The sequence below is a fragment of the Patagioenas fasciata genome, chromosome 21 (genome assembly GCF_037038585.1).
Source record: "Patagioenas fasciata isolate bPatFas1 chromosome 21, bPatFas1.hap1, whole genome shotgun sequence".
Taxonomy (NCBI): Eukaryota; Metazoa; Chordata; class Aves; order Columbiformes; family Columbidae; genus Patagioenas; species Patagioenas fasciata.
Genome location: NC_092540.1, coordinates 191166 through 211674, shown reverse-complemented (window position 1 = coordinate 211674; position 20509 = coordinate 191166). Strand labels below are relative to the sequence as shown.

At 53.3% G+C, this 20509-nt stretch overlaps 1 protein-coding gene across 1 annotated transcript; it reads right to left on the bottom strand.

Annotated features, from left to right (window-relative positions):
* Nucleotides 1-1156: 1156 nt before the first annotated feature.
* Nucleotides 1157-20267, bottom strand: FKBP5 (FKBP prolyl isomerase 5). The gene is made up of 12 exons (XM_065854345.2): nt 20196-20267; nt 15405-15495; nt 11630-11758; nt 10579-10723; nt 10197-10339; nt 9251-9365; nt 6791-6947; nt 6174-6264; nt 5259-5342; nt 4522-4707; nt 3370-3609; nt 1157-2406 (listed from the first exon to the last, which is right to left on the bottom strand). Exons 3-12 carry the CDS (start codon nt 11732-11734, stop codon nt 2299-2301), a joined length of 1374 nt encoding a protein of 457 aa, XP_065710417.1. The 5' UTR covers nt 11735-11758; nt 15405-15495; nt 20196-20267; the 3' UTR covers nt 1157-2298.
* Nucleotides 20268-20509: the final 242 nt, after the last annotated feature.

Sequence of the window (20509 nt, the reverse complement as noted above, 5' to 3'; positions counted from 1 at the left end):
AGAGCAGGTGAAGGAGATGATTAACTTTTTATTTCTCTTGAAACTCGGTAATAGGATTTCAGGGGCTGCTGGCCAGGCGGGCAGGGAGAGCAGCTGACAGGGCAATAATCCCAGGAAAAGGGGGCCCCATGGCAGGCACGGGGGCACAGTTGGGCCCTGGGTGCCTTTTGCGGATGCACAGCTTCCCCCCTTGTTGGGTGGGATCCCCAGCCTGGGCAGAGGATGCTGCCTGACCTCCTTCGGGGTTACCCTCCCTGCATGTGGCTCTTTTCCACCAAAGAATGTCATCTTGGTTATAGAAAAGCAGGATTTGAGCTGTTTTGCAATGCCAAGGGCTTCCCTATGGGTCACTGCTCTGCTCTGACCCCCGTCCCATGTCCCCAGGTCCCTTTGGCTGACGGTTTCCACACCCTGCCCATTGTCACTGCCTCCTCATTAACAGCACTTAACATTTAGCTGTCAATATTCCCTTTCAAAGCCGCCTGCAGTTGCTCTCTGGTTGCAAAGCCGGACAAGCCAAGTGTCCCCACCAGACCCCAGCCCTGCCCAGCCCACCACGAACACCCCAAAAATGCCCTGGCGCCCTATTTCCCACCCTGTGCCCAGTGCCACTAGGTGGCATTTGAACACCGCACACCCGGGACCCACCGGCACCGCGAGGGTTTTGATTCCTTTGTACAAAATCTTCCCCGTACAAAAGTCTCTAAACCGCATCCCATCACCTGCCCGAGTTCAATTTCTGTTCCGGGGAGGAGAAAAGCATCAAAGCAAAATAAAGCACAAATCTGGTTAAAAACAGGGGGAAAGCCCAGAACTGCAACGCAAGGGGTTTTTTTTGTTGTGTGTTTTTTTTTTTTTTTTTTTTCTGTAGAGGGTTGTTTCCTATGAAAAACGTTGTTTGGGCTGCCCCCATGCTGGAAACGCAGCCAAGGCCCCCAGGCAGCAACCCCCGATCAGGTGTCTCTGGAGCAGGGGGCGCCAGCCCCTCCCCGGCTCTCTGGGAAGGGTGGTGCTGACGAGAACGGGCAGCATCGCTCCCTGGGGACACCAGTAATTCCTCAAGGAGCCTCCTGCTGGAGTGGGGACAGCAGACACGGCTCCCCCAGCGACCTCCCATGCTGCACAGGATCCAGAGAAAAAGCACCTTGTGTTTTTTTTTCTTTCAGTTGTTTATTTTCAAGCTCCAAAAGGGGTATTACAAAGAACAGACAGGAAAATACCAACCAGAAAGCTGTTCTCACACGGTAGTGACGGTATCCCTTCAGGAGGGGCCAGAGGCCGAGGTGGCAGCAGCACCAGCGTGGGGACGCGTGCCCCATGCACGCTGGGGTCCCCCCTCGCCACAGGAAAGGTGCTCGCTGCCGAACTGTAAACCCACAGCAGCAGCTGAGGCCCAGCCACCTGCTTTCTGAACCACATAGACCCGCAGTTCTTCTCCCTGTACAGACCCCAAATAAGCAGTAAAACTCTCATCTACAGATGGGAGCTGAGGGATGGGGCACAGGCTGCCAACTGAGCACCTGCGAGCAGCAGAGCTGGACAGGAGGCTCTGCCCTCCAAGGACAAAGAAACCATCTTCTTCAAAAGGTAAAATTCCCCACAAAACAGCGCTTTAAGGGCAAATTACATTCCTGCACTGAGAGGCCGCAGCAAAGGTGGGGGGGTCCTCACCCGCAGACTTGGCTCCACATTGCAACCCCTTCGGCCACAGGCAAGAAGCCACCAGGAGAGCAAAACTGATTTCTCCCCCAACCCAACCGGTGAGCGAGTTGCTGGGTGCTCTGGGCCCCATGAGCCAGCCCTGGGCTGTACGAGCCCACGTGCCCATGGAGGCACCGTGGCACCTGGTGCTGGTGCCAGTGCGGCGCCATCATGCACCGGGTACAACCAGAGGCAGCGCTGCAGCGTGCAAGGAGCATCTCCTGCATCCCAACTCGCAGCAGAGGACCTGGGATGCTGCACCAACAGCTGACATGAAGCCAATGGAGTCAGGACGAGTTGTCTACGGAAACCTCCCAAGAGCCAAGAGTTTCAGTTTTGTGTTTTTTCCTCTCCGTTTACAAGCTATTTGTTCCACGTGCGGTGGTCCCACGGCGCTCTGCCACCCCCACTCCGCTGCCGGGTGCACCCAGGGCAGTGGGATGGGGTTTGTTTTTCTTTGTGAGGCGCTTTTTACTTCCACGATCACACAAACTGTAACAAGCTTTACAAGAGAACACTGGCGTGTTCCGAGGTCTGGCAGCAACCTTGTTCTGCATGGGCCGAGGGCAGGAGGCTCTCCACTCCTCTCCTCCTCCATCATACGTGTCCTTCAGCCTCTTCATCTTTGACACCAGGAGTTTCAGGTCCCTTTTCACAAGCTGGTTTCTCCGCTGCTGTCTTGACCCTGGTTTTGCTAGCTGCTTCCTGGAAAAACAGCAGATAAAGCACACGGAGCTGGCAACAGGAGGAAGAAGCAGCAGGCAGGTGACAGCGATGCTGGGAATGGATACAGACAGCGAAGCCCGCAGGGCCAGCGGAATCCTCCCCTGGGCTCCCCTGCCCATCAACACTGCCGCTCACACCGCAGGCTCCTGTTCGCCTGGCTCAGCGGCTGGCAGGGGTTAAACTGCGTCGGCCCAGCACTGGAGATGGGACCAAGCTGTAGGTGCAGCCCGTACGCGCAGCCGTGGGTGCAGCAGAGGAGCACCAAGGCACCGTGAAGCCCTGCGCCCGCTCCAGCACGTGTCTGCGTCCCAGTGGTGCCCAAGCCAACCCAGCACTCCCTGCCCCCAGCCAGTGAACCCAACGTGCTGCCCCCCAGTCTGCACTGGTCACTTATTCCACAGCCTCAACCTCCAGAGATTACACTAAAAATGACCTGCGCAGACAGCCTGCAAAGCTGTGTCTGCTCTCGTTACAGCACACCGGTTTTGTTAGAGGAATTCTGGGTGAGAGGCTGTCACAAGACAGCGACCTCTCCGCAGAAGCAGAGGAGCAGGCTACTGCCTTACCAGGTTCAGGAAATCCATACTATCACGTCTCAAAATACCCCTGGCCTTGCCAGAGACAGGATGACATTTCATTTTACCAGCAACCAGGAGGTCATCAATAGCCACTAGCTGGGAACAGCAAAATGAAGTGCCAACCCTGTTATCAGCCCTCAGGAGCTCACACTGCACACACTGTTACTGAGGACAGAGCACCTAACAGCAGTCTCTGAGTAAGAGAGACCAAGAAATACATTTATTGCCACTGCAGCAGGCTCTATCCCTCCATCCTCAACCTGATCTATAATTTAATTGCTTTTAACCCATCTTTTCCCATCACAAACCTGCTGAATATCCTTTGGTGCAAACTGCTAGATGGCAAAAAATGGGCAACACGCACCTTTGCATCCCTTTCCGCAAACTTTGCAAACATGTTGGCGTAGATCCTCCGGTCCCGCTCGTTGTGCTCCTTCGTCTTCTTCTGGCACACAGAGATCTGGGATTTTGCTGCCTTGTTCTGTGGATTCACTTCTAGCACCCTTTGAAAGTCGCATTTTGCCAGCTCAAACTCATTCATCAACAACCTGGCTTCGCCCCTCCGGTACAAGCCCTTCTCGTTGTCCTGGTCCAGTCCCAGCGCCTGGAAACACACAGGTCCCTGTTAGCAACTCGGGGATCCTCAAAAAGACCCCCCTATGGCTACAGCCTCACTAAATCTGCCAAGAACTACGACAAGGCAGCTTCAGGTCTCCGGAGCGCTTCCATCTTGCTCTACAAGAACTGACGTGTCTCCGTCAGCAGCTGGCAGCTCATTGCTATAGTTCAGTTATTTCTATTTGCTTAAAATCCTTCTGAGAGTGGCAGAGTTGACAGGAGACAAATCCACACACAAGAAATCAGCTGTAAATGCTAAACCTGAGGCCAGAGGAGCACAGGGAGTTCACAGGCAAGGGAGCTGATGGATTAAATGTGCTTTTGTCTCCTTGCTTTAGCAATGACATGATTTTCCTGTAGTGAAAGCCACATATGCCTCCCAGAGATTATTAATCTTTTAGATTAAGGCAACCAGCTTTACCACATGCAAGATGCTTAAATCTAAGCCTTTTATGAAAGAATTAATAGTTTCCTAACAAAGACAAGGTTGCAGCTCTTTCAGGGACTGGCCAAGGCCCATCCCAGCGGCTGAGAGATCGCTGCAGCTCTAGCGCAGTCTCTGTCGCACCCAGATCAGCACCCAGTGCCCAGATCCAGCCTGGGCAGACCCAAACAGCATGTTAAGGCTGTGGGTCGACACAGATCCACCCATGTCGATCTGATTTTGGAAGAAAAGCTGTTGTGAGCACATGCCCAGGTGGACTTTGAACCCCCAAGGGAACTTCTGCTACCGCAGTCTCCAAGCACACAGCATCCACAGAGACCTCAAGGTGCAGAAGGGATGCCACCACCCCACTGCCATTTAGAAATTGCTTGTCATATGAAAAGAAATTCAGAAACCCCTGAACTCCCGGTGGAACATTTAGGCGAGGATGCTCCAGCCCTTGTGCACATCTACCTTATCGCAGCACTCGACAGCTTTGGCGTACTCCCGTAGCTTCAGGTAGCACATGGCCAGGTTGAGGAAGGCAGCCAGGAGGAACGAGTCAGAGGCTTTCGACTCTTTCTCAGACAAGCCGTACTCCATTTCCAGCCAGGACACGATCTTTCCGTACTGAATCACCGCCTGCAGGTATTTGCCTTCCTGGGATGGAGCAAAGAAGAGGATGCTAGAGGAACCTGTGCTGACAATGCTTGGTCGGCTCCCAGAACATCCTGCAAACAGGTTATGAGTTTAACACAGTGTCTCACATAACCAAGTGAATGAAGGAGGATGCTGAATACCTGCAGCCACACTGGGGCTTGGCTGGAGCTGCTGGTGTGCAGCCCTTGCAAAAAGCCAAGTCGGAGCTTGTGCTCAAGCTCTGTGCAGAGCAGCGGGGGACCGGGATGCTCTATCCTGGGAATGGGAGCTACAGAGCCCCCCGCATTAGCCCTGGCCACATCCATCCCCGGGCAGAATCCGACCCGCGGTCCTGCTCCGCAGGCAGCACACGTGCGCCAGGCAGCGCTGGGAGAGGAGCAGGAATCTCAGGGAGTGAGGAAAAGGCAGAGAAGAGCAGGACTCGCCTTCCCCAGCACTGGGGGGAACACAGCTGCTCTGACACCGATGACTCTCGAGTCATTTATCTTACGATCACCCCAAACTTATTTCCAGCTCCCTCGCTCTGCCTCACCACCCCTAAGTTTACAAACCTTGAAGTACATCGTGCCTTTCTGCTTGACGATGGCTGCCTGCTCCAGCTTCTCCTTGGTGTCCATCTCCCACGACTCCTTGGCCTGCAAATAAACACCCAGAGCAATCCCAGCGGGGCACAGCAACCCCCGCACCACCAGGACCCACGGCCGCCGCAACTCCTCGGTAACGAGCAGGGCTCGTCAGGGCTGTACTACAGAGGATGGATCTGGCAGTTTCTTTAATTTGAGGGGCCGGGGAAGAACAAACTCCAAGAGCACACATAGGGTGCATACCTGAAGCCCTTCACAACAGGGGAGCCCCTGCCAAGCTCGGGACTTCACCCTGAGCAAGGTGCTTTGCCCACTGCAACCCCACGGGAGGAAAAATCCTGGCAAAAAATAAACCCCCAAAAGGCAAGAGGAGGGTGGGGAGAGACATCCCCCAGCAGACAGGGGATGTGGGGTGTCCTGCTCCGGCCAGGGGATGGGTGGGGAGGTGGCCCAGCCAGGGACGCGGCACAGCAGACCCTGCCCCATCCCATGGGCACCTCCCGCACCCTGGCCCCAGCCTCTCCAGAGAGCCAGCTCGGTGGGGCTGCCGAGCGCCTCGGGGCCAGCGGGACATGTGGGCCGTGACCTGCGCAGCCAGAGGAGGAGAAAAGAAAGCAAAAATTAAAAGGAAAAAATAAAAGGAAAAAAAAAGAAAGTACAAGAGGAACAAGGCTAGGAACAAATCAGAGAACCAGCCTTGGACTCCAGCCAGAGAAATAAAACAAACCAAAAGAGAAGAACAAATTAAGAACACTACGATCCTTGGTGACGTATCCACTTCAGCAGGGGCCAGGCTGCACCACGCCAGGGACAAAGGGTGGACACTGCAAAAGGACCCGCGTTCCGTGACCCAGGGAGGGACCAGCCTGCTCCTGCCCTCACCTTTTCAAAGCTCTTCAGCGTGACCTCGTACACCAGCTCTGCATTTGCCTGGATGCCGTATTTCGCCTTCCCCGTCTCACCAAAGCCGTACCTGGGCGGGCACAAAGAGGCTGTCAGAGGGGGCGGGTGGGGAAACCTTCACTTCGGCAGTGCCTGGCCATGAACACAGGCCTAGGTTACTAATTCTGGTTTCACACTCAGCTCCATGCCGGCAGCTTTCCAACATTTGGGGGCCAGGGTGATGTTATTCTCTACGAGCAAAGACATCTGACAATATACGATGCATTATATATAGGGAATCATCCTGTTTGGCTGCATCAAATCTGTCTTTTTATACAGGTTTCTCTCCAGTGTAAGGACCCAGCCCTGGCAATTTACAGGAAGACATTTTCCTTTCAGACACAGGACTTGGGTAAAGCCCCTTTACCTAATTTTAAAGCGTCTTGAAATTCCTGCCTACGCACTGCTGGACATTCTTGCTGTCCCTGCCGGGACCGCTAACCCAGAGCTCTCCCAGGAACTCCTGTTGTTGGGGTCGTCGTCTTCCACCAGTGCCATAACGGCCTCAGGCGCTGGAAGCTTAAAACTAGACAGCACCCCCCAGAGATGCTCCCTACCGTGGCCCGAGGTAGAGGACGCAGTGCTCTCCCCTCTGCATCTTCTCCAGGGCTTTGTCGATGCCGATGGGGATGTCGTGGTCCTCCCCTTCACCCACGACGAACTTCACGTCTTTGCAGTCGAACCTGGTGCCGCCGCAGAATCCCTCCAGGTGAACTGCGGGGAGAGGGGACGGGCGGGATCGCACCCGGAGCCACCCAAACCAAGCAAGGTGGGTTCCGAAGAAAGCACCTTATAAAGTGTCTTACGAAGCATCGTCTCCTGAAATGCAGCAAAGCTTCCGGCCCTGGAAGGGGGAAGACACGGGGCTGGGGGCAGCCGAGGAGCCCCTGGTAAGCAGAGAGGGATGAGGAGGGCTTTGAAACATTGCTGAAAAGCAAGCCAGCCATATCTCATCTAACCAAGGACCAGACAACAGATAAACATCGTGACTAATATGTTCCCCTCATACTCAGCTGCACAAGTCTTACTGGAACTGGATATTGCTCCTGGCATGCCGCCACGCGGAATTTATCACAGCGATTACAAATCTTCTATACAGTGCTATACCGCCTTGCCTTCTACCTTGAAAACAAGGCTATGTTCTCCTGCCTCTAGGAACTCAAAGTACAAGATAAACATTTTTAATTTATTTATTTATTTTTAATCTTCAACCAATCACCGTGCTGTTCCAGCCCCAGACGCTGGCAGAAGCGCAGCCGTAGCAGACACGAGGTACCTGGCACATTCACCACCTGGTACTCCTGGCTGGGCTTCCACAGCAGGATTATTCTTTATTTATTTGATCCTGAAGACGTTCTGGGCTTTGGGGACAGTTTTATGTTCTTTGCACTCTGCTCGCAGGGTACAAGGTACCCACAAGCACGTGGGTAGCCAAAAAGTAAAAGCGATTTCACAAGGAACACCTATGTAGCATTAAAAAAAAAAGACGAAACAAATTAAAAAAAGGTTCTAAGAGGAAAACTTCATGGTGGGCATCACAACTGTGCTTAAGGACTTCGCAGCCTGGAAGGACACAAGCTTTACTTTTGCTCGCTGCAGTGCAGAGATCGCCCGTGCAAGCAGCGCTGAAGCACGGAGGGAAGGGACGCTTGGAAAGGAAACAACCCTGGGGCCAGGGGCTGCTCTCAGAGCCCCTCCAGCACCGCACAGAGCTGCAGGATGTGACCCGAGATACCACAGGACACCGAGCATCTCATCCTGGGCAGCAGGAGGTGAGAGCAAACAGCCATGGCGCTGGACACGGCCGAGAGGCTCCGGGCTCCGTCCAGGGCGGTCGCAGCCTGGGCTGAAGGAAACCTGCCCCCCGCCCCACGGACACTCCTGCCCCGGGACCTACGGAAAGTCCCTGGGACGAGACACAGGGACTAAGCAAGACCCCATTCCCGGGGCGGTGCCACCCCCCAACGCTGTGCACTGCCCGAGGATGCGCTCCCCACCGCGCTCTGCCTCATCACCCCCCAGCTCAAAACCAAGATGGCTATTTTCTTAGGCATAGGGAAGTGGAAAATTGAGCCTAAAATACAGGTAACCCAGCAAGCTCACACCACCATGCCCTCTCCCTGCGTTTCCAGCGCGTACGGGTCCAGAGTCCCCGACCCCACCAGCAGCCGTACAGCCCTCCCCGGGCCCCCGCCCCCAGCAGGATGCAGCAGGGACAGGAAGATCCCGCTTTAGAACACGCAGGAGGATGCTGCGATCCTTCCCTTCGAGGACAGTTCTGCTCTGCGTTAATTGCACAAAAAATACACCAGGCAAAGGGGGAAAATCTCCGCTCAGGTTTCCAGGAGCAGGTCAGCTGGTTGCAGTTGCTCTTGGATTACAGGGAAAAAAAAGCTGCTGAAGGAACATCACTCTGGTTGCAGCCCTGACTTATTGTTCTCTCGGTGCCTGCAGCGATTTTGTTTTTGAAGAGGAGAGAACAGAGTGTACCGAGTGCGGCTGGCACACGAACTTGATGTGCTGACAGCAATTTGTACTCAGATTAAAAACGAAGAAGGAGGAGGGGCGGGGGGAAAGGTTGTAACAAAAGCTGGAATGCCAGATTTCAACTACAGCCTGGGTTTTAGGGACCAGAACTGTGAATTAGGGTCTGTACAACTTAAAACTAGTAAAAATGCTTTCAAGACTCCAGCCTGGAGCTGCTCGTTTCTTCAAGCACGGTTTCTTCCACACTAATTCCAGCAGCAATATATGGCTGAGACAAGACATGGCTGCCCCCCGGCTCACAGCCTTGTCCCAGGGAGAGCTCAGGTGCGCGTCCCCGGGCGGGCGGCGACCGCCACCCCCCGCCCCGCTCCATCCCCTCCGGCCTCCAGCCAGAGCTGCCCGCACCGCACCGCGACGCGCGGCCCCTGCAGCCTACGCAGGGCCAGCAGCGCCTGGCCAGGGAGAAGCGCCGGGGTTGTTCGGGACGTGGTCACCCCTCGAGCTCCCGCCACAGACAGACAGGCACTCACTTTCCACCGTAGCCCCTTCGTTAGGGTTGGAGTAACCTTCTCCCTTCCTCTTGATCCTCCGGATAATCCCTCCATCCTCAAATAAGTCCTCGCCTTTGAAGTCAAGCAGCTCAACCTAAAAAAAAAAGGTGGGCAGAGCCTGAGGAGGGAAAAAGGAGTGGAGAAAAACAACAGAAAAGCCACAAAGCGGCATTTCATCCTCCCGCTGGAGAGCCACGCCAGCTAACTCTCCATTCAGCTGACAAGCAGAAGTCGCTCATAAAAGCCAGCTCCAAGCCACAGCATAATACACCCAATTTATTAGAAACTGGGACATATCCAGTACCTGAAGCATAACACAAAGTAACAGCAAAAATAGGTTTATTAACCTGTAAGGGTACAACAGCGCTGGTGCTGGAAGATGCTGTGAAAGCTGCCCAGGATCAGCATGGGCAGCAGCTTCCCCTTCATCCTCTGATGGGACCAGTTCTGACCCACAGCTCAGTCCCACTGGACTTGGAAGGACTAAGCTTTAACTTAGGACAGACCCGTTCCTCCCTCCCCACCGCGCTGTCCCGAGGAGCCCTGCACAGCCAGCGCACCGTGCCAAAACCTCGGCGTTCCTGCCACCCTGCGGCCCTGATCGCTTTTTAGCACCCAGGGGCATTTCCCAGCTGCTTTCTCCTTCCCATGTGCATTTTTAAACCGGGAATCTGCCCATTCCCCCCGGCACTGGGGCTCTCCCCAGCCAGGGTTCCAGTCCCGGCTCAGACACACATTTCTGAGAAAACCCTGGCAGCAGTTCCTGGAGCACAGGGACACGTTTCAGGAATCCAAACTGGTTTTTTGGTTGTGGTTTTTGGTTTTTTGTTGTGTTTTTTCTTCTTTTTTAAATTTTTAAGCTGGCTGGCAAGGCAGGAAGGGAGCGAGCGAGCTCAGCCACGCGCCAGCTCCTGGCATTACTTGCCTCAAACAAGAGGGTGGCGTTGGAGGGGATTTTGGGGGCGCTGCCAGCAGAGCCGTACGCATACTCGGGTTTGCAGAGCAAGTAGCAGATCTCTCCTTTCTTCATGGTAGCGACCCCGATGTCCCATGCCTTGATTACCTGACCTAGGAGACAGACAGATGTCAGGCGGGAGGGAACAGCTGGCGGCCCAGGAAGAACCCAGCCTGGGTGCTGCAAAGATGGCACCCCCAAAAAAACACCCTCAGAAGTCACCTAAGGCAGGGCTGACATTGTCCATCTGTTCTGCAACAGGGTCTCAGCGCCCAGGATCACCCCAAATCCCCCCAGAATCACCCCGCCCCCCCGGATCATCCCCACGGACGGAGCCCCCAGACCAGCTCACCCTTGCCCAGGCTGAAGACAAAGGGCTCATTTCGATCACGGCTGGAGTCAAATTTTTTACCGTTGGCGAGTCTGCCTTTGTAGTGGACATAAACCTTGTCCCCAATCATGGGGGACTCATCTTCACTCCCGGGTCGTTTAACGATCTGAGAGAGAGAAACCAGAGAAAAAGAGGCCATGGGACAGCCAAGGATGCATATGGAGAGTGAGAGATATAGATATAGAGATATACACACACACCTCTGCAGTTTTATATACACACACACACACATATGTAAAAATATATACACACGCACGCACATACACCCCAGTGCTGCTCAAAGCCAAAGGAAGGCTTGCGGGGGAGACCCTCAATTTATCCTTCCATCAGCCGCTAAAAATAAATCCCGAGGCGGAGCTGTGGGGCGGGAGCCGGGCAGCGCTGAGCGCAGACCTGCCCGGCCCTGCCCGGTGCCTGCGGAACGCGGCGCTCAGCACCCGAAGCAGACGCAGCCACGCTCGCGCTCGGTCCGCGCACGTTCCACGCGCAGGGCTGTGCACTTCACCACTCGCTTCTTGTCAACACTTCTGTATTTTCCAAATGCTACAGCCTGGAACAAGTAGTTCCCAAGCTGAGCGTGGAGCAGGGGAGGATGCTATTCTTAGAGGAAAGGTCCTATTCAACTGGAGAAGAGCAAGTACTGGGGAGCAGAACTATCCAGAAATGGCCCTGAATATGGAAAACGGGTCGTGGAGCAGACTGGATGACTTCAGTAATGTGCTCTCTCTAGTGTCTGTGAGTCATGCACAAAAATGTTTTGTGGATTTACAGCTAATAATCTGATTAGGAAACACAATAGCAGCGAAATTCATTGAGCAGCCTGAAACCATCAGTCTCAAACACCACCCCATCCTTCTTTATGCCAAGTGATGCTCATCTCCTTTGCCTTCCAAATGAAAGAGAAAAAAGAGTCCGACAGCCCTGGAAGCGCCCCACGACCTGCGGGCTGAGGATGCGGACACGACCACGCACCCAGCACACAGAAGGGAGGACCCTCCTGGCAGCCCCTCACCTTCAGGACCCCTCGGTCTTGAGCTGGTGTGATGTCCTCCCCACGCTCGGCGAGAGCCACCGCCTGCACCTCCCCTTCGCCCTTGGTGGCCTCATCAGTGGTCATGGTCTCCTTGCATAAGCCCCGGACCTGGGGAGACACGGCACAAACCCCGTGAGCCTGGCAGCACCACGGGACGCGGTGCAAGAGGAAGGGGTTAAATGAAACCAGCAGCTCGCTCTCTGCAGAGCCGGGGCAGGAAGCTTCCAGCACATCTCAAGTGTGCAGAGCGGAAAATCCCTTCCCACAAGGAATTACCTGTTTGTCAGACACCCTGCTATTTGGAAAGCAGCACCTCAACCCAAGGCAAACCGTGTTTTCTCTTGCCCACCAAAACCACCCAAAGACGACAGACGAAGCTCTGAGTCTCCGGCAAGCAGAGCATCACTCTGCATGGGAAGACCTGAACAAACAGAAGCATCTTCTCCAAAAACTAAAGAAAACCCAGCACCAAAAGAATCCCAGCCATTTGGGTTGCTAAAGAGAAAATTCACAGCAAGACTCGAAGAAATTGGGGTTTTTTTGGGCAAACTGCTGCTGCACTACGCTCCAAATATCACTGTGTGAGCAGCCGAGATGCCAGAAAAGCCATGATTTTCATCAAATGCAGACTTTTACCAATGCTGCCTGGTAAAAAGAGAACTGCCTATGGTTTAAAAAACATATTTCCTGATGATCTCCTTCAAACCATAAGGCTATTTTGGTAGCCAAACTGCTGTGCGACACATAATCAGGGAAACATGCAACGGAGAATTAGAAAGCGATGCACTTTTTAAGACATAAACCAGATCTATTAAAGTGACTGTAATTGCAAAACTTTCCCACAGCCTTTGGTGTGGAAGCTGACGTTAACCAGCAGGAGAAATTATTCATTCGGGGGATTCAAAAAGAGCAAAGAAAGGATGTTTTCAGCTCTAAGGGCAGATAAGCCGTGCTGCAAGGAGAACTGCGCTCCTCGCACCCGGGAGGAAAGGGAAGAGCTGGAGCCCGGCCCCCCCGGCACAGGAAGCCACTGAGACACAAAGAGCCCTGCAATGGGAGAAGCAAATAGAAAAATAAGGGAACTACTTGTTGCAATGCTCAATTATGACCATCTTTGGTGTAGTATTTAATGAGATTTTGTGTCTGCTCCCTTTCCCCTGTTCTGCTGAGGTTTCAGATCGTAACACCTAAAAAACACTAGAAAAGCAACTTTGGTGGTGAGACTCGTCATCTCATGGGTATTTATACATTGGAAAACATACCGTCGGTCACGTTGGAAGAAATTGTTGCCCTGAGGGTGGTGAGAGCCTGGCCCAGGTTGCCCAGGGAGGTGGTGGATGAACCATCCCTGGAGACATCCCAGGCCAGGCTGGACAGGGCTCTGAGCAACCTGAGCTGGTGACGATGTCCCTGTCACGGCCAGGGGGGCACTGGGGGGCCGGGGAGGTCTCTCCAACCCAAAACAGCAGCTTGCAAAAGAAGTGCCACCTCCTGGGGCAGAACCTCCCCAGGTCCACCAAGCAGCATCGCCGGGATGCACAAGGCAGACGGGGAGGTGCTGGCTCCAGCTTGCCGGTTGCTAAATCCCACCAAGAGACATCTAAAAATATATCATACGCATCCTTCTCATTATTTTTCTACGTAAGCAATTAGTAGAGTCTTCCAGGGAAGCTGGCCAAGGCGAGCGGGAGGGGAGACGCTCTGCGTCAGAAGCAGTGGGAGGGATGGAGCCCGCAAGACCAGCTATTAAGATGTGGTCCACATTATGAAAGACCTCGAGACTTCTCGGTCCAGTGAGAACGGCTCCAACTAGGTTAGAGAAAAGACCGCGGCTCTCCTGCTTATCTCCGGTTTGGAGCAGCAGGAGGAGGCTGGCTGGGGTTCAAAATCCCAATTAATTTGAAACAAACAGTTGTAGGGGAAAAAAATCTGCTCCTCCCCCAGATTTCAACACCAGGGAGCCGGGGCTGTCACCGAGAGCCAGGGACGCGTGCTGGAGGTGTCAGAGCCTGAACCCTGCTGAGGAACCAAGAGCGCTCCAGATACAGGGAGGGGATTAATTAATTACCCTGTGCAAAAGCCTCTGGGTGTTTCTGACACCCCAAGCAGACCCTGTTCTTCCCTTACCTACGAGCTTAATATTGTAAGTCTTGTAAATGCAGCCAGGCTAAACCATCCTCCCTCCTCCGAGGTTCTGCACAGTTTGGGGTGGTTTTGCACAGCTTGATTCTTCACATCCTAAAGGAAAAGTCCCTTGCGGGAGCCTGTAGACCCCCCAAAAACGCCTGTGGTCAAGCTCTGAGCCCAGCACTGGGGTCCGGTCCGTACCGCCAGCCTCTGCCCAGGCATTTGTGGCCAAGCATGGGGCTGCCTGACCGGCACAGGCACCCAGCGCCGCCACCTCCACCCTCCCAGGCCCTGTGAAAGGGCAAAGTTATTCTTCAGAACCCGAGGAAAGGCTCTAGGGTTTGCACTTGGTTGCTTTTCATCAGTCTCTGCTCTACTGGATGATCTAAAAATTCAGCATAGCTGTTTAAACTGTAATTTAGGAGCTATAATAAACAAGTTCAAAATCCAGAGTTCTTGACAGATCTCCTTCAAGTGCAACTATTTCAGCATGAATTAATATGAAATACATTAAAGAGCTTCTAGCTGAGCTAGAAGGCTCACAAGTGCAGGAGACTCCTACATGTGCACTATGTGTTCTTTACTGGGACCAGCACAGCCAGACCATGATGCTGGCACATGCCTGTTCTCAGCCCCGCTAAACTAATATAAACTCCCTGAATTGCTCAAAAGCAACGACTGCTGCACCCTTCCTCCTTGCAAATCTGCTCTTTTCCCAAGGCTGTTCTGCACGCAGGCGTGAGCAGTTACAAACTGCTTTGCCCTCCTCCAGATGGAGAGTGGCATCAGTGGCACCGGTGGCATCAGTGGGGTGGATGCTCACGAGCCATTAAACTGCAGTCGATGTCCACGAGCAACAAAGCAGCACAGGCCGCGCAGGCAGAGCAGCCCCTGCGCATCCCAACACAGCCGGCAGCACTGCAGCTCCGACCCCAGTTTTAGCACCCACATACCATCAGAGATTCATCAATTCACTGCTGCTTCAGAAAGACGCATTCTGCGCTTTTTTGCTCCCTCTCTTTTTTATTTTTTAAGCAGGTATGACAAAACAAAACGCTGTTATTTCCTTTCCAGGCTGTGTGGTGGTTGGTGTCCCCTCACCTTCGTCATCCCGAGCCGTGTGATTTTTCAGGCTGTCTGCAAACAGTGCCAGACACACGCTGGAGGCAAAACAGACAGCTGTGACCTGCAGTGGCAGCATCCCGAAGCCACCTCCCCTCTGCAAGTGCCTTTCAAATGACAACCTCTGCACCAGAAATACTGCTCCAAGAGGATCACGCCCCGCAACGCCAGCGCGCTGCACGGGAACCCACGCCACAAAAACGAGCCATTTGTTTTCACAGTTCCCTCTCCACACAGATGTTGCGATCTTCCAGCCCAGAGAAACACGAGGAAATTCAAAGCGGGGAATGGGACGCAGATGTCCAGCCCCAGGATGAGGACAGACAGGTATCACACATGCTAGAGTTTCACCCAGCACACGATCCCAAGCCACATTTCCTAGAAATCAGCATACCAGGAACCCGCCAGCTGCAAATGGAAACTCCACATCGCAGATCCCTCCCGGAGGCTCTCAGGAGGGGAACGCGGGGAGAGAAAGGCTGGGGAGGATTTCGAGGGGTCTCACCTTGCCACCATGTGATTGCCGGAGAAGGTCTGAATGTCCGGGGTCCTGGGAGGTACCCACCAGCAACACGGTGGGGATTTCACACAAATAGCTGGTAAGAAAAACAAAACACACACATGGGCGTTATTCTAAAACAAGATTTCAGAAGAACGGAGAACAGAGACAGCAGTTTTAAGCCGCAGACCGTGTTCCACCACAGTCAGAAAGGGGCGATGGACCGTGGACAAAACCTCCCGTGGCCGCTCCTGGGCTCCCCACAGCCGTGGGATGGTGCTTGGACTTCACCGTTTCCATAAAACAGTATCTAGCATCTTACCACCAGCAGAAAAAAAAAAGCTACACCCTGTCCAACTTTTTATTGACCATTGCTGAAAGTCAAGCATGAAAACTCACAGGATGGAAAAATAAGAGCTGACTGCTCTGGGGTTTGTTTTGCTTTCACTTCCATGGCACCACAAAAGCCCTAAAAGTTTTGGATTGCAACGCAGGACGGAGTTTCTTTAAAATGCAACAGTCAAGCTAAAAACACAACCAACCCCAATGCGGGGCCACAAATCCAGCCCCGCCACCCCCCATCCCCCGCCAACAGATACGGAAGAGCAACCGCGCCAGTGCAGAGCTGCGCGGCCCCCACCGCCGCCGCGGGTCCGCGTCCCCTCCGACCACAAACACTACCGTGTCCAGCCAAACACCGCTTACCGAGTGACCTGTCCCCGGGCAGCAGAAGGGAAGAAACCTCCCCCAGATGAGGGTGTTTTAAGACACCTGCAACACCAGTCTGTGGAGCAGAGACCCAAGGAGACGGCGTTTGAGCCGTTAATAAATTAAAATCGGGATTTCTAGGGAAACACAGCCTTCTTAAGCTTGACAAGGCAGCTCCATGTAATCCTTAGCTCCATCCCAACACATGAGAATGCATCCAGACATCAGGTGCCATTTCTCACACTCATACATCACAGCTTGAATTAAAAAAATCCTGGCCACTTGACATTTTTTCCTGCTCCTTTAAAATAAATGGGGAAGTCATAAATTTAAGTTATTGCTAGCTGAATAAGGCTCCCATGTACTGATTTACTTCCTAGCATGCACACTGTGCAAGCAGCTGACAGCCTGGCAGGCCAGTCACGACAACTTTTATTCAAGCAAAAAACCAAAACGCAAACAGAGGTGCTCTGGTCGCCCAGCACCCCGCTGAACCTCCCTCTGGCGCAGGGCGAGCCGTGACTCGCTGGGGATGAAGTTCCCCCCGGTGTCCTTTACGCACAGCCTGGCTGCTGCAGGGCGAACTCCTCCTGCCCACGGCACCCGGGGGATCCTCCGAGGATCCTCTGAGCACCCCGGTGCCACCGCCCCGCAGCCCCCCCAGAAAGGGACACGGTCACCTCTGCCCCAATCCGCCTCCTGGGGACCAGAGGCTATCCCTGCTACAGCAGCTAAGGGAAGTTTTTAAGCAATTAGGAGAAGAGCAAACTACTGCATGCAGCTAACTTAAATATAGCGGTGTGAGTTCCTGTCACGCTTGCTTAATCATTTTTCCTAGCTAATGTTTTTAAGCTTCTGAAGTGGTTTTATTTAAGATCCAAGTCATAACTATTTTTTTTAATATGTTGAATAGGAGGCTGCAGCAAGAGGAACAAGTGTACAAATACCTGTTCCACACCTGCCTGAGCTTCTCGGGAGGCGGCTGGCAGAGGAGCTGAGCATCCTAACAAGCTCAGTGGTCATTATGTGCAGATGCTCATGTAACAGCGGGGAATGCAATTTCCTAATGTTTTCATAAATTAGGATTATGTAACTGGAGGGAAAAAAAATATAATAATATAGCCAAGCAGGTTATATAAACCATCTTTAAAAAGTGAGAAAGTACTTGACATCCCACTACCCACTCCTCGGCACCCCCTAAGTGGGCTTTTTGCCATCAAAAATGAGCAGGCTCTTTTCATCGCGTCTTCTCCCCCGGTCAAAACAACCAGGGAGAACAGACCCGCCAGGCTTTTCGGGACAGAGGAAACCAACATTCCAGCTCTGGCTGCTCCACGTGAAGGCGCCCCCGCCGCACCCGGGGCAGCCCCGCTCCCACGCCGAGCAGATTCAGTTTAAGAGACAGCTGGGGGGAACTAAAACAAATATAAAATAGGAACAAACAAGAAATGCCTTGTTTGCCAATTCTCCTCCAATTTAGTCTTTTCTCCAAAATAAATTTGACAATTAAACTTGGAGAGGTATATATGTATATTTTATTTAATTTCTAAAAGCATCTCATTGCTTGCAACAGATTTAGGGCTTTCTCCAACAGACTCACAGCCAGGCAACCCCAAATGCCGGATTATACCAGGCAAACGGCAATTCCGCCGACACGGGGGCCGGGGCGCTGCAGGACGCGGGGCTCAGCCCCACGCTGGCGGGGGCTGCTGAGGGTGCTGTGGCTTTGGGGTTGCACCCCCAAAATGATGCTATTGGCAAGCAAGGAGAGGCAGTGTCTCCTAGAGCTCTTTTTATTTAAGTGATTAAATTTAAGGTAAATCAAAAAATACTTGAAACAGGAATACTTTTAATGATTCTGATTTTCTAAGAGCGATATAACCATTTATGAAGACAGGACATCACAGGCAGAACACAATTTAACTGCCATCCCTCATCCTCTCGCCTCTTCGCTTCTGACAGTTACTTTATTACTATTTTCCCCATTTTCCAATACACTCACTTGCAAAATCAGAAATCCTTATTTCAACCACAATTACTGATTATGGAAAAAGCTCGTCAGCTCCATGACAAACAAGTTACGTGAGCAACTCACACATTAGAGCACTGTGGCCGTTTATTTATGCCCACAAACATATAGTGTTAAAATAAAATAACCCTTGCTAAGTAATCTATTATTTTCCTGTGATATACATGAGATTGGTACAAGCTCGGTAGCTCCCTCAATGGGCTGTAACAACTTTCTATAAATATATATGTGAGAGATAATATAAAATAAAATATCAAGAAGCATACAAATATAAACAACAGCAAACTATTCTCCAAGTACTGCAGAAAGTACTTTCCCTCCCGAGCCAGCCCAGGGAGACGCAGTTGGATGGAAGAGGGGTCTTGGCGCTGAGCATCTCAGGCCTTACAGCAAACTTTCTCCTTCAAGCTGGCAATTAAACACAGCTAATTACACAGCAGTGATGTTCCTGAAGGATGCAGACTGGTTTTTACTCAGGAACCATGCTTATTTGCTGGCTCGGCCCAGTGCAGAGATGCTCAAACAGCACTGGGAAAGGACCTCAACATATACAACTCAGGCATGTGCTGTGCAAATAAGGTTCGGGAAGCTATGATCATGTGCTTTTATTAAAAACAAAGAAAAGAAAAAAAATTGCACAAGGTGTCGTCCCAGCAGACACCTCCACTGTGCCCCGGGCACGACGGGCACCGCGAGCCGCTGCGCCGCACCAGCCCCCTTCCAACCCCCTCAGCCCCCAACCAGAACCAGGAGGAGCAGCACCCCGCTGATGGACCCCAGCACGCCGCTGACCAACCCCAGCACCCCAGTGACGGACCCCAGCCCCCCACTGACGGATCCCGTCACTCTGGTTGCAAAACTCGCGGCACCACTGGGAAGTTATTTCTGCCCAGCCCCACGCTCCTGGTTAACCCCTTTGCCAGCAGTGCCCGTTGTTCCCCCTGCGTTGGTGGCATTACTGCCCCCCCCAGCAGTTCTGTCCCATCTCTAGGGTACCTGGTTGGAAATAAAACCAGAGCATCTCTGAGTCAGAGCATCACTGCCCAACCCAAACCCACCACAGCTCCAGGAAAACAGCCCATAAAAGCCAGATACAGGCTCTGCTGGACAGATTTAATGATGTTCTTCCCCCAGCCCTTTGCCTGCACTTTAAAGGAAGAAGTGATCTGTGCCTTCAACTTTTCTTTTTTAACTTGTAATCCCAGCTTCCAGGCTGGATTTGATGCCCCAGTGATGTCCCAAATCCACCTCAACAACAGCTTATTATGGAGAAACATCACTCTAAATCTACCTTTAAAGCCCTAAAGTATCACCTTCTTTTTTTTATTTTCAAGGCTTTTCCCGCGAGCAGCAGCGCGGCCCTGCACGCCGGGCACGGCCAGGACAGGAACAGCTGCAGCGCCGGAGCCTCCGCCAGAACGGCTGCCAGGGCCCCGCCGAGGGCTGACCCACCCCCCCAGCCCGCAGAGCGCACCGTAACGCGCTCCTCCCCGACCGGAGCACGCTCCCTCACACGCGCATTTTGAAAACAGCCGTTGGAAGAGATTTTGTGCCCAGAGAGGAAGGGAAAATAACAGAAGCTTGGGAAAAAGAAACATTACATTTACCTTGTGCTGTCACCTATAGCTACTGCAAACAAAACTACATATTTACATCTGCACCTTATGGGGTATTTAGACAAGGTGGCATTAGAGAAAACCTGACAGTTGGGCACAGGAGCCTCGTTTTGTGAGGAAAAGTGGGATAAAGAAAAATCCCCTCCCTTGAGCACTGTCCCGCTGGCACAACCGGCGACACTGATCCCCATTCAGTGTGACCCCATCCTGCCTCGTCCCCTGCGCCCATCCCAGCACCCCCCGTAACGCTCGGGAGCTTTTGTATTAACTCCACCCAGACATCCCTGCACTGGTGGGCAAAGGGGTGGGGACCCCCGTCCTATTTCACCCCACAGCAACATCTGGGGGGAACCATCCCCTTCTCCACGCCGCTCCCCAGCCCCACGCTGGACGCCACTGCCCCTCGTGCGGCCCCGCACGGTCCCCCGCACCGCAACCACCCACCTGCCGCCGCCGCCGCCGGGCTCCGAGTGGCACCGTGCGCTCTCGCCAGCCGAGTCTCCCCGGCCGCCGCGCCCCGCCTCTGTGCCCACGTTCCATTGGTGGCTCTGCCTGCCCGTCTCGGCGATGAGGCCGACAACGCTTTCTCATTGGCTCGAGTGTGGCGGCAGTATGCAAATCAGCACGTTCTCCCCTCCCCTGGCGAGCTGGTCCGCTCCGCGCACTTTGCAGGGGCAGCGGCGGCGGAGCGGGGCGGGAGCCGGCGGGTCGGGCTTCGGGCAATGCGGTTGCGGGGGTGCTCGGCGCAGTACGATGCC

Excerpts from the sequence above, each read along its gene's own strand:
- FKBP5 (XM_065854345.2), bottom strand. The coding sequence starts at position 11,734 with ATGACCACTGATGAGGCCACCAAGGGCGAAGGGGAGGTGCAGGCGGTG. Across the intron at positions 4,708-5,258 it reads AAGGCACGATGTACTTCAAG|GAAGGCAAATACCTGCAGGC; the intron begins GTTTGTAAACTT and ends GCTCCATCCCAG. Across the intron at positions 3,610-4,521 it reads CTGTCGAGTGCTGCGATAAG|GCGCTGGGACTGGACCAGGA; the intron begins GTAGATGTGCAC and ends GTGTGTTTCCAG.